This window comes from Acanthopagrus latus, chromosome 11, assembly GCF_904848185.1.
Source record: "Acanthopagrus latus isolate v.2019 chromosome 11, fAcaLat1.1, whole genome shotgun sequence".
NCBI classification, from domain to species: domain Eukaryota; kingdom Metazoa; phylum Chordata; class Actinopteri; order Spariformes; family Sparidae; genus Acanthopagrus; species Acanthopagrus latus.
The window spans coordinates 11,644,329-11,658,011 of NC_051049.1; the positions used below are offsets into that span (position 1 = coordinate 11,644,329).

General features: G+C 45.0%; 1 protein-coding gene across 2 annotated transcripts in view; it reads left to right on the forward strand.

Annotated features, from left to right (window-relative positions):
- The window catches only part of sema6bb (sema domain, transmembrane domain (TM), and cytoplasmic domain, (semaphorin) 6Bb), a 129,283-nt gene that overhangs the window by 80,206 nt on the left and 35,394 nt on the right, over nt 1-13,683 (forward strand). For both annotated transcript variants that reach the window (XM_037115792.1, XM_037115791.1), the window contains 6 exons: nt 1,305-1,403; nt 3,249-3,339; nt 4,624-4,743; nt 5,458-5,546; nt 6,390-6,607; nt 13,232-13,363. In XM_037115792.1, the coding sequence (XP_036971687.1) occupies nt 1,305-1,403; nt 3,249-3,339; nt 4,624-4,743; nt 5,458-5,546; nt 6,390-6,607; nt 13,232-13,363 (749 nt within the window). The remainder of the gene's footprint in view (nt 1-1,304; nt 1,404-3,248; nt 3,340-4,623; nt 4,744-5,457; nt 5,547-6,389; nt 6,608-13,231; nt 13,364-13,683) is intronic.

Here is a 13,683-nt window from a genome sequence, read left to right on the forward strand (position 1 = left end):
CAGTTTGATTAAACTGATAGATAAAAGGTTTATATGGACTGAAATAGGTTTACTAAAGTAGCGTTAATGGATAACAGTTGAAAAAGTTCAGTAACACTAGCATTAAAATACTGTTGTAGCTTAAAGTAATTGATCATCAGTTGAAAGTTAGACATAATGGATGGTTGGCATGAAATGATGAATGATGGAAATACTGACTAAACCGTTGAAATAGTTAGCTAAAAGTAGCATTCCTGGATAAACCACTGAAATTGTTTGCTGAAAGTAGCATTAATGCATAAATAGTTCAAAATAAAAGTAAGTACTGGACAAGCAGTTGAAAGCTAGAAGGAGGCCTCATGGACAAGTGGTTGTATAGTCAGCTAGAAGCAGCCTAAGCTCGTGGATAAATAGTTTGCTTGTTCAAAATGATGGATGAAACGGTTAGAAACACTGGCTAAACAGTGGAATTGGTTTGCAAAAGTAGCATTGATGGATAAACAGGGAAAAGATAAATGGTTATATGCTGCAGTTAGCTAGAAGTAGGCTAGTGAATAAACACTTTGACTGTTCACAATGATCCATAAATAGCCTAAAGTGGACAGCTAAAAGTTTTGGCTAAACGGTTAAAGTATCTTGGTAAAAGTAATGGAACCGGTGACGCGTGTGAGATCGTCACAGCAGTGTGAAAGCGTTTCTATCAACACGTGTTCAGTCATTTCTACTATAAACATGCTGACACACTTTATTTTTAATCCAGGCGGCACATTAACTTGAGAATCATTTTTCTCAGTTTAACAACGCCAACATTCATTACTTTCCGGGCCGTGGCAACAGCGGCTATGTCATGCGGTGCTTACACGACTTCTCATTACAAAGAATGAGCACGGCAGAATGAAACTGCGACCCGGGTTTTATTTAGTCATTAAGCAGGCTATGTATTTTTGACGCCTCACGGTGGAGAAATTAGCCTCGAATCTGTCGCTCCGTTTTAAAGTCCTGGAGCTGGTTCGGATTAGCGTCTGTCAGTCAACGGCAGCTGTGTGTTTGCATGTGTGTAGAGGGGCAGACACTTAAAGTCTCTGCGGGCCATGTTCAGACTGTATCAGTGTGATTGACAGCGTTAATGGTGTGATAATTCCACACATCAGGCAACTGAAAAGCTTCATTTCACAGAGAGGTTTTGGATAATCAGTCTCTCTAAAAAAGACAAAACAGTTTTTCCTGTATTCGCTCCATCATTTTTATTTTATTTTTTTTCCGCTTTCTTCGCCCCTCCTGCATACTAAGCTCTCTGACTCTTCATCTCTCTCTTCTCCTTGCAGGATGAATGCCGTAACTTTATGAAGGTGCTGCTCAGCAGACAGGGAGGCCTGTTTGTGTGTGGGACCAACGCCTTCAACCCGCTGTGTGCCAACTATACTGTAAGTAAAGGCTGAATATGACGTCAGGATTAGTGGTTTGCCACAGTTGCTGCGTCTCAATTCAGGGTCTGCATCCTTCGGAGGCCGCATTTGAAGGCCAATTACGTCACAATGCCCAATTTGAAGGCTCCTCCAAATGCACCCCACAAATGCAGCCTTTTTTTCCCTCTTTTTGGAGGATGCACCGCTACTACCCTTGGCCTCACATATCCCAACTTTCTTTGCACACCCAAAAAAGAAGGAAGAAAGAGAGAAAATGGTGACATTGCTTGCCTTAGATCGCAACCAGGAAATGCTCCAAAGGCTAGACCCACCCATTTAACAACGGTTCACGCGGTTAACAAGGTCTCTCCGAAGGACTCGCCCTCGAAGACTGCAAAGGCCGGGTCCTTCGAAGGATGCAGACCCTGAATTGAGACACAGCAATTGTCTAACTTTCCCAGAACAGAGGGTTCACTATAGTATGCCTCTCCAGGTTGTCATTCACCGCCTGATTAGAGTTGTTTGTTCAGCACTCGAGGCGGTGTTGACTTCCTCCCCAGGACTTTTTTTAATTTTTTTTTTTTTTTTATCCTTGTTGTCTGGCAGCCCCAGTGCCTTGTTTTTCTTGCGATACAACAGTTGTTATTTCTCGGTGGTTAAACTTTGTGGTCCGCCGAGCTTGTTATCATCGAGAGTCAGAGACGGATAATCAAGAAGAACACAACGAGGGGAGAGGGGGGAGAAGACGAGGGGAATTCAGAGGGTAAGGGGTTGGGGATGTGACTTGTTTGCCTGGCTGGATTTCTTTTTCACTCGGGTTTATAGTAAGCAGAGCAATTCCCCCCGACTGGAAGCAGGGAAAAAGGTTCAGGCGACGAGTCTTGAGTGTTGACCGGCCCTGATTAGACAATTAGAGGCCCTGATTATTTCCTCCACTCTGTCCAAAAATATGTTTGTCAGAGTCTGAAGCTTTGAATCCTCCACCGTGCAGCTGAACGCGCTCCACTTCCCGACCGTGTCCGCGTCTCGCTCAATTACGGTAACGATTTCAAACTCGCGGAGGAAGGAAAAAAAAGAAAACACACATGAATATTAATCGTCGGCTCGGCTGATTTCACATCATCCTGCAGGAATATTAAATGAAGGATGAAGGCAGGAAGGAAAAAAAAAATCCCCTTTCACTATCAAAGGCTTTCTCAGATAAGTGTTATTTTCAGTCTCTCACATTTCAAACATAGCGCAACAGTGAAAACTCTAAGACGCACCTGGCGCATTATCTGTCACCCGCTAATGACATTCTACAACAGTGTATAACACACCTGTCTCTTCCTGATAGACTGTCAGCTCCTCTGGGGACTAGTTAGCGATGCTAGCTACTGTTTTATTTATAGCCGGGGTTTTTTAATGAAATGACACGTATGAATTTCAGCCGCGGACGAGAATTAGACTGCTGCCGTTGAAGCAGTTTGCTTTGGGCTACGAGCGCGCGCACGTTTGTGTGTTTGCGTAACAGAGAGAGACTCCGCTGTGTGTACACATGCACTGTGTTCACGAGGAAGAGATTGGAAACTTTTGATTTGATGTTGGTGCGCGGACCCCTGCATTTGTGTGTTTGGCTGTTTTTATTTATGCATGAGAATGGGACTCTCTTGTTGGAGCTGCTGCGCCTAATTGCCACCAGTGAATCATTAGTTTGCACTTAGGCTAACACTCCCTAATTGCCTTTCTTCTCTGTTGCTTGTTGTCATGATGCTGCTGTAGATTCTTTCCCGTTGTTTTGGAATTCGCTGATTGATGCTTGTGTGTGTGTGTGTGTGTGTGTGTGTGTGTGTGTGTGTGTGTGTGTGTGTGTGTTTGCAACAGGGAGACACTCTAGAGATGGTGGGGGACACGGTCAGCGGTATGGCGAGGTGCCCCTATGACCCCAAACACGCTAACGTAGCTCTGTTTGCAGGTAAGCCGCCTCTCGTTCGAGTCTCTACTTCCTCACGTGAAGTGACACTATGTCAAAGTTCCCACAGGTCCTTGAGAAAAGTCAAGGCCATGATAGTTTTTGAAAATAATAATGCACTTACAGGGTGCAGCTTTTGCACACCCTGGGGCCGACGGGTGCTTAGGAGAAGACAGAAGGCCGACAAAATCAAGAAAAAAGGCTCCTGCGCACTGGCCACTTCACTGACAACAATGTTGGGGTACTTAGACCTTCAAGGTCTAAGTACCCAAACGTTGTTGTCAATAAACCTAAATGCAACTAAAGTGGAAGGGGTGTTGGAGTCTTTTTCCTGAAAGTGATAATGGAAACATAAATAGACAAGGGTCTTTGAAAGTGCTTCTATGCTTTGTGTAAGAAAGGTTTTTTATTTTCATATAACTGAACACAACTACAGGTGTCATTTACACTTTAAAGTGTGGTCAGATAAGCGGCGGGGACACACAAGAAAGGTTTTCGGATGCAAAGACGTTTCATCAGCCATCTTCGACATGATGCGACTGTCGTGATATAATTGGATGATTGGTGTTTGGTCCCCAACACTCTTCGACACAAAGCGACGCCCTTGACTGCAAAAACACAGCCAAGCTGAGAAGTGTTCACACATTCAAGCCTTGCTCTTTAAGCGCTGTGAGCTTTTCTAAAACCTGCTACTTCTCATTATAAAAATTCTCAGTGTTGCACCGGTGGTTAACCTCGCTCCGTGTCTCAAACTGTGCTACAGTATGTTGGAGTCCTTGGATTCAAAGGAAATTAGGCTTGGAAAGTCTCTGTCGTTGATGTTTCAAATGCAGTTTTTGTGGCTCGGTGGCGAATGCCATCGCTCCACCATTCGCAACATTTCCAACACATGAACACGACTCCAGCTCAACAACTCTCCCAATTTTTTTTTACTCCATCGTCATTTAAATTCTTCACTATAATCAAATCAACAGGGTTGTCGTGGCTGAAGCTGTGGGGAGCCATTACTTTTCAGCCATCATCCTATTATCTGATATTAGCTTGAGGTAAAAAGAAAAAAAAAAGAAGAAGAAGGTGAAAAAAAGCGATGCAGGGCTGCAAAGTTGCAATTATGTTACTGCAGTTACACTGCTGAGTGGTCAGTTGTGGGAATGTTTATGATGCAGGACTTTAATATTGTGGCATCGTTCGCTCTATTTTTACGCTCTGCAGTTATTCTGTTTGCTGATATTGTGTGTGTGTGTATGTGTGTGTGTGTGTGTGTGTGTGTGTGTGTGTGTGTGTCAGAGGGGAATCTGTTTACAGCCACAGTGACAGACTTCCTGGCCATTGATGCAGTGATCTACCGTAGCCTCGGGGACCATCCCGCTCTGCGCACCGTCAAGCACGACTCCAAATGGTTCAGAGGTACCTGCAGGCGTGTGTGTGTGTGCTTCTCTGTGCCTGTTTAAGTGTGTTTGTTTGTCTTATATAGCACGTATGGGTGCAAGGGCAAGACCGTCTTCTAGTCAGCGCCCGCGTCTGCTGACAGTGTTATCGTCTGATGTTTTGAGTGTGTGTCTGCATCACTTAGCAGCACGCCGGATCGATACACGTGTCAGTGGTAGAGGTGCTGAGTCAGCGGCCTGACAGCTCCGTGTTCAGGTCACTGGACACGAGGCTGTCAAACTTACTGCTCCCTGACAGACTCTGAACCATCCACATCATGGTCAAACATAACGATGACGGTGGAACAGTGAAAAAAAAAAAAAAAAAAAAAAGTGTACAGTATCAGAGACAGAGGTTGTCGCCAGTCCCGGGTGTAATTTCGCTGTAATGCATAGCCTGAAAAGGAGTTCTCAGAAACATCAGGGGGTAATAATGTGCTTATTGTTTGGTGTGAAATCCCCTTTCACCATGTAATGAAATTAAGCGTGGCCTGCGCCCCGTTCTCACTGCCCTCAAGTTACCTCGGTGTCGTGGGAGTGACTGATGCATTTGCAAAATGGAGACACTGTTTCGCTGTATGCCTTGTCACGGTCCCACGTACGCCTCCCCCACCTATATTTCATCAAACCCTGTCTCGCCACGACACCTCTCTCACACACTATCCCCTCTTTCTCCCTCTCTTCCACGATATAGAGCCGTATTTTGTCAGTGCCGTCGAGTGGGGACCTCACATCTACTTCTTCTTCAGAGAGATAGCCATGGAGTTCAATTACCTGGAGAAGGTAAAGTCGATCTGATGAAAACATTTCCTCCTCTCCCACTGAACTCGCAGTGTTGAGCACAGAAGCGCTGCGAGTCCATTCGGAGCATCTCTTAAAAGGACTGCAGAGAAATATGTGAATATGTCGTTAAAATGCAGCGGCATGAAAGGAGATCTCAGTACAATGTCTCTCCGCAGCCATTATTTGGATGTCTTTTCCCACAGCTACACTGACCTTTCATCCTTGTGCTTGTTTGTCTGCATACCTAATCAAACAAATCACAGTCTAAGCAAACAACTCATGTCCATATTAACCTGAAAAATGTTTTTTTTTGATTGAACTGGGTAGATTTCTTGCCCTTAACAGAGCTGGGGATACATCTTTATGAAAAAAATAGTAGCATCAGGAAACCTGTTTTTCTGATAAATTAGCTATCCGTAGTGCTTGCACAAGGTCTCAGGCTTTGACATGTTTACAGAGAGCAGAGTAAATGGATACTTAACAGCGTCACCGTTGTGCGGATGAGGGTGTTCAAAGGAGCAATTTTGCGATGCGCTGACATTTTAATGAATAATTGATCTCGAATTTACCATTATAAAACAATGATCTGTCAAAGCAGGGTTTTCCGCATTGCAAATAGCATGCAAATGACTCTTCAGAGATCACCCTGGAGTTGAAAAGAGCTTTTTAAATATGCATGTTTGAAGATGAAACCCAAAGCCTGGGAAATATACCCTAACTCCCCAGCTAATCATCGAAGTTGTATGTGAGCTGTGCCCTTACAGATATGCCTGTCAGTATGTTGCAAATCTATTGTGCACGGTTATTTTCTATGCTTACATCTGCGTGCCCGCCTGCTCACAGGTGGTGGTGTCACGTGTGGCGCGGGTGTGCAAGCGCGACCTGGGAGGGTCTCAGCGCGTCCTGGAGAAGCAGTGGACGTCGTTTCTGAAGGCTCGTCTGAACTGCTCCGTCCCCGGCGACTCCCACTTCTACTTTAACCTGCTCCACTCCACCAGCCCCATCATCAGGATGCATGGCAGGGATATTATCCTGGGGGTGTTCTCCACTCCGGCTAACAGGTACACCGCTGACATGCTAACACGTACCTACAAACAAGCTACATATCACACAAACATGTTGTCTTCTCAAGAAGTGTGGTTCCCAACCAGCCGTCAGCCGTCAGCTGCAGCCTGTACCCCAGAACCTGGAGGCCTCATCAACAACCTTATCAGCGTCATCATCTATTTCAACCATTTGTCCATCACTTTGAACTGTTTCAGCTGTTTATCTTGCTGCCACCACTTATCAGTTACTTCTAGCTAACTAGTTTATCGTTTAATCTTTAAATCATGTTTTAGCTAAACTTCAACTGTTAATTTAGCTTACAACTTCAACTATTCATCCATTACTTTTAGCTAGCTATCCAATCATGCATTTATTGGGCTAGGCTACATTTTCGGTATATGTTTCAACTATTTCAACTACTATTAAACTATTATTTTTAACTGTCTTAACTGTTATCCATTGGCTGCTTTTAGCTAACATCTTCAACCAATTATCCATTCTTCTATCTGTTTTCCCTTTCATCCATTAGCTACTAGCAACTATATCAGCAATGTACTAGTATTTTTAGCTAACTACTCAAATCATTTATCCAGTAAGCTAGCCTTCTTTTAGCTAACTGTTTCAGCCATTTATCCTTTAAGTATTTCAACAATTTATCAATCATTTTTATCAATTGCTTCTAAATAACAGTTCTGTCTCATTCACATTCTCAACACATGGTGTTCATTAGTAGCCTACTAGCGGACTCAGAATTAGGAATTTTAAAATTTGGATTACCTCTGCTTCTTGTTACTAGGCCTACAGTACTCACAGTCTTCCCACATACACCAGAGTGCAGACTGGTTGGGAATCACTCAATCAGTACTCAACCTGGCGGCCTTCAAATAAGTTTTTTTGTCTGGACTTATATTTATGACTTTGAGGGCTAACATGGAGGGATTTCAATCCATGTCTATCTCTGGAAAGAAAAACTGGGACTCAATCATACCGAGTGTTTTTTTTTTTTTTTTTTTTAAGATTTACTAAAACAAAGAGAAGCACCGTGACATACTCTCCATGGAGACTGAGATAGACACCCAGTGTGTGGCGGCATTCACACGGCTCACCTTGAAAATTTGGTGGACCACCATGGTTTGTTCCTTTCACCTATGAAGTCGGAAAGAGCAAGGCTTCTTACAGGCCAGGCAAAGCTCCAGAGAAATGAAAAGGGCTGCGTGGCAGCACAAAGGTCAAGATTGTGAGGTACAGAGTAATTTAACACACATGGAATGCTTCCGTCGAGGACAAAAGGGTGATTTGTTGAAAGACAAGATTAAATTGGAAAAAGGTGAGAGGAGAAGCAAGGGGAGAATGGTGCCTGTTAAATCGGGGATTCTTGGAGACTCGGAGTATTTACAGAACCAAAGACATCGCGCAAAGCAAACCAGAGAAACTGAACAGCAGAGAGAAGAAAGGAGTGTGACAAAAATATTTATGTGAGCTACACATAACAGTGCATTTCTGATTCTTTTGATGCACCAAGTATACTATTATGTCTACATCAGAGAGGCACTGGTGTTCAACAATGACTCAATCTAGCAGTGAGTCTTACGTTTTCCTAAAACAAGTGAAAGAACTGCGGGTGGGATGGGATAATTCCCCTTTCAGCAGCACCGTTTTCTCCTAAGAAAATGCTGCTTTTTTAGGTATTGTTTCAACAGCAGTAAGAAAAACTTGATCTTAACTATTAAAAAGGAACATCCTCCACTTATCCTACAAGTTGCACAGGGATGAACGTCTCTGCATACTTTGTATAGGTGTTGGTGAAACCATACAAAAGTGTCCAATATACCTTTTTTGTAATGCCCCACTCATCTTATCCTATCTGAATGGCCCTGACACCATTTACTGTGTCTGGTGGCGCAAACACATTTGAAAGAAATCACATTCAAATTGTTGCAACTTGCTTCTCTCTGAGTTCGGTATGGAATCAATACGGTTACCACTTAAACACAGCCAGCAGCACAACTCTCACCTGTTCCGGTAAAATACCACCTTTATTTTTTGTGATTAAAATAAGGCTTTTCTACGCGTTGCAGGACAGTGTCTCAGAGCAGTAGCCTCCAGACCTTCGCAGTAGAAGGCAGGAAAGAAAGAAAGAGGAGAAGCGATAACAATGAGTGAGCAAGAAGGCGCAGAGGCGAACAGAGGAGGATGGATGGATGAGAAAACTCAAGGACGAGGAAGTCAGTAATGGACAACACGTGCACTGCTCCTTCCCTGAGATCTAAAACTGTTTCATCAGCTGCATCTTATCTGTTTGTTTGGAAAACGGGCTTCGCGGCAAGAAGAGGCCACTGCCTGCACAGACAGATGGATGCTTCTCACACACACACACACACACACACACACACACACACACACACACACACACACACACACACACACACACACACACACACACACACACACACACACACACACACACACACAGACAAACACACTTTACAATGGTTCCCAGATAGCAGCATTTACCAGCACGCCACAGAGGAGAAACCAGCTGAACACACACGCACCCCTGCCTGGATAAACTGCCACCGGGTCCTGTTTTAAATAACTGCCAGCCAAGAGAGAGAGAGAGAGAGAGAGGGAGGGAGAGAGGAAAAAAATGGGCGGTACAGATGGATGGATAAGGATGGGTGTGATGGAGGAAAATGGACACAAAGAAAAGGAGAGAATGTGTGAGGTTGAACTGCAAAACTCCCACTGGCCCCCGTGTGGCCCACTGCGCCACACTGGCTAAGTGCTCGCCAGACAAATTGCTTTGGCTGGCAGCGCGCGGTGAAAACAGCATGAAGCCGGACCCGGGAGTGAAGGAATAGCTATTCTCTCCTGCCATTTGGCCCACCTCAGCATATATGGGGCACTGACTGGGAATAACAGGATGAAGTCAAGGTTTTTACTTGCCCTCCTGGAGTCTCCCCTGGATACCTGAAGTTATTCATCTCCTCCTCCTCCAGGGATAATTTTACGGCCACATACCATCTCCTCAACTGTAATGGAGTTTTCGGGGTTCTTCAGTCTCCGCTTCCAGAGTATAAAATCGCCCCCAGTTGTCATTTCCTTTGTGTATCCACCTCTGAAGCCCCAGGCTCTTCCTCTCGGTGAGGGATGAAAGAAGAGCTCGGATTTCCTACCGGGGCACTCTCAATGCTCAAGAGGTCAAGGAGGCGTAGGGAACAACAGTGAAAGAATACAAATTTGAGAGGTTTCGGGGGGGAAAAGGAAAAAAGTGCTGCTTTATTTAGCAACTCAAATAAATGGGTTGTATGTGGAAAGAACAGTGAGATGCCAAATTGAAAGCTTACCGTCATCAGGCTGCAGTGGACCGGTACTGAAAATAAACATCTCTCATTATTTCTTAAGCTATTGTTTTGGCAGCTGAAAATGCCTATTGCTGCTAGTCGACTGACGTGGGCTCATTAGGCTTAATGGAGCCGAGCAGGAATGCAGTGAAAACATCCCATGCAAAGTAAAGTAAATCTAGTGCATCCTGAGAGTAGGAGGCCGCCTTTGGTTTTTGTGGTTGTAAAGATTCCCCACATGACGGGGTCAGACAGCAGGATGTCCCTCTGGGAAAACACAGCAGGGGAGGGGAAATGAGGAGGACAAGGTGCAGGAGGAGAACAGGTTTACGGTGCCAGAAGAAGTGTGATGCGGGGGAGGATGCACAGATGCTCAAGCTCGTCCCCCCGGGCCTGCAACGGTAGAGAAGGCAGTGGAGTATATTAGGAACCTTGCTAAAAAAGCTTCAGGAATGGGTAAGGGACGGAGCAACGCATGTAGGTGACAGCAGAGCCATGTCATGAGGAAAATACAGAGTTGTTACAGAGGTATTCACTGGCTCACATGGGCCAGGATAGTCAGAGTAGAGAGAGTAGTGAGAGTGCTCACAGGGACCTGATGTGGAAAGGTCAAAGAAAAGTATGACAAATGAGGTTGTTTGAATCCGAAAAAGGAGTTCAGGTGAGAGGTTTGTAGTAGAATAAAACAAAGAAAGGGAATGTTTGAACAACTTCACAATGTGTTAAGAGTCTCATTAAAAGATGAAAGAGTTTCATATGATGCAAAACTGTTTTATGAAATAGTATTTGATGTAGTGCAAACTGCACATCATGACAGCTAATTGTCTTTACCTTTTTTTCTTGTGTGTTTCTGTTGGTTGCCTGGCAACAGTGTGACAAGATTTAAGCAAGCCGCTGGGGCCCAATCAGACTTTTTTTCCCATGACCTTACATTGTGAAAGAAGCAATGGATGTATTCTTCTGAGTATTCTTCTGTCGCAGCCCCCGCACCCTTCGACTGTCATAATTTGATCCATTCGTTTCCAATAACATTTGGAAAGTCTGGAAGAGCCACATGATGAAATCATTTTATTCCCACTCGAGTTAGACTGGCACTCAACCAGATGTTAGCCAACTCAGTGGGCGTAGTGTGCATGCTGGGCCCTCTGGGCTTCAGACACCGCTGAGCAGCGTCCTTAGGAATAAACGGGGCTCCGCGCCGAAAATGTCCTGAAGAAATGCGCTAAGCTGCTATAAATTGTCCAGTTGGCATGTTGGCACTGTGCAGAGGATCAGACTAAGTGTGTGGGATTTGTGACCTTTAAAAGTATAAACATTTAAGCAGAAATGATATATAATAGCCCCCATGTGGTTAATTGTACCATATTTCACAAAGGCTTTTTGTATATATTAAAACTGTAGAAAATGTCAAGTCAGAGTTGAACTTATTAAGGGATGGACAGTGAAACTTCCCCTGTCTCTCACCTCCTCTCTCTGCTTCCTCGTCTTCCTCCTGCGAGGCATCATGTGTCCATTAGGTGTGTGTTACCATGTTAGTCCGAGCTGTCAGGGGGCTGTTAAACAGTGAGGAAGTACTTTAGACTCAACAAACGGACGGTCTTTGCATCTAGCGTTGACAGTCTGTCACTCAACCGTACGTCAGCGAGAAAAGAGCGAAAGAAGGACAAACGTGAACAGAGAAGAAGTGAACAAAGGAAAGTGTGAGCGCGACCGAGAAAATGATTTGTGTACAGTGCAAGGCAACGACTCACATGGACTCAAACAAAGAGCAGGAGAGACTTATTCAGAGTGAAAATGAGAATAATTAAGAGAATTCGGAGAGCGAAACAGCTCGAGGCATTTTGGCTTACTTCTGTCAGACACACAGCCCGACACGGGGGAAAAACCCAGTGACCTGCAGCGAGAGAGGAGGAAAGAGCTTGGGTAGGGATAAGGTAAAGGAAAAGGAGGCCGACCTGGCACCGCTGCAGAGCTGGCAGACATGTCGCGCTTAACATCTGGTGCCTGTGCTCCTGAGAAGGACGGCGTACCGTCCACAGATACGCCTGCAGCTCTGCTGCGCTGGCCCGAGTTGACTCACATCCCTGCCTATGAATGATAAGTGCTGTGGGAGACAGCGTGACCTGATCAAATGGCGCATCAGGAGAGCACGGCTCCCCGCTGCAACCAAAATCCAGCCTTCGGGCGCTGCCATCCCAGACAAACCCTTCTGTAGCTTTCAGCCGGGCACTCAACTAGAACCAGGGGTGGGGGTGGGGGCATATCCTCAAATTAGCAGCTGGACGATTCTGTTTTTATGACAGAAAGAAGGCAGGAAACAGATGGGGTCTGTGTGGGATTTATGTAGCAGCAGGTTGCAGGTGACTCAGTCTCTCAGGTTTTCCGATGTGCGTGTCTCACTTAGGTATTAGCACTTAGTCACCAGCTCTCACACCACGCACGCCATTAGTCACTGACGACGACACATTCAGAGCAGAAAGTCGAGTCTCGGAGCAGGACGAATGGGATGTCTTTATAAAACTCATCCCTTACCTCATCTTGACACCGCTCTGTTTTTTTTTCCTCTGTAGTGCTTTCATCAGCCCAAAGCACACAAGAGCACAGAATCAGGCATCAGTGGAAAGGATTCGTGTGAATACAGCACGTCTCTATTTGTTGATTTTCCCTGTGTGTGTTTGTGTGTGTGTGTGGGCTGTGGACACTTGACGGAGCAGATGTTCTGATCCCTGTTGCCGGGTTCATGAGCAGTTAAACAGCCTCCACGGCACACCGGGAGTTTTACTGGAATGTGTTGTCGGGGGGGTTCATGAGAATCTTCCACCCTGTTTTCTAAAAAGGCAGAATATTCAGTGACTCACTCCCTATTTTATATTCCAGGAATTCCAGCCAAGTTCTTTTCATGGGTCTAATCTAGATATTGCATCCGCCGCATATCCATTCTCCACCCGGGGAGTTGACAGCATCTATCTTATCCCGTCTTTCTTTCTGTCTCCGTAACAATTTCCTTTGTGTTCCAGTGCTGAATGTCAAAAATATGAACAGCCAATATCCAATTTTGACATCTTCGCTGGGTGCCTGTCCCTTTTCGCACGCTCTCAATTGATTTTTTTTTTAACTCCTTTCCTTTTCAAGGTTCCAATGTCTATTTTTCAGTCTTGGCATTATCCACCTCATCTTTTTCTTTTCCAGTCATTTATTCTCACCACGCCAAAGTACTTGACGCAGGATTGACAGTCTTTTCGTGTCTCAATCAACCTCTGGCTCACCTCGCCGTCTCCGTCTCTGTCTCTACAGTATCCCGGGTTCGGCGGTGTGTGCCTTCGACATGGAGCAGCTGGCCGGGGTGTTCGATGGGAGGTTCAAGGAGCAGAAATCACCTGAGTCTATTTGGACGCCTGTTCCAGATGAAGTCATCCCGAAGCCAAGGTGCAGATGGTTGTAATCAGTGTGTGCACCTGTGCCGAGGTTGTCATCAGAGAACTGTGCGAAGAAAACGCAATTAGGACAAAACATGTATTCAGTAACTGTTCTCAAAAAAGTGTGTTTGTCACCATACAAGCATCAGCACAGTTATGAAGTGATCATACACTTTTTTTCAGCCCGGAGAAAACATACAGCAGCATAATATGTTTATCAGGGACATACATTTTTCAGCAAGGATACAAGGTGGTTGAAAAATCTTGTCTTGACCTCTTCCAGCTATCCGTCACTTGCCAAACGCTTCAAACACGAGCTTCTTTCGACTA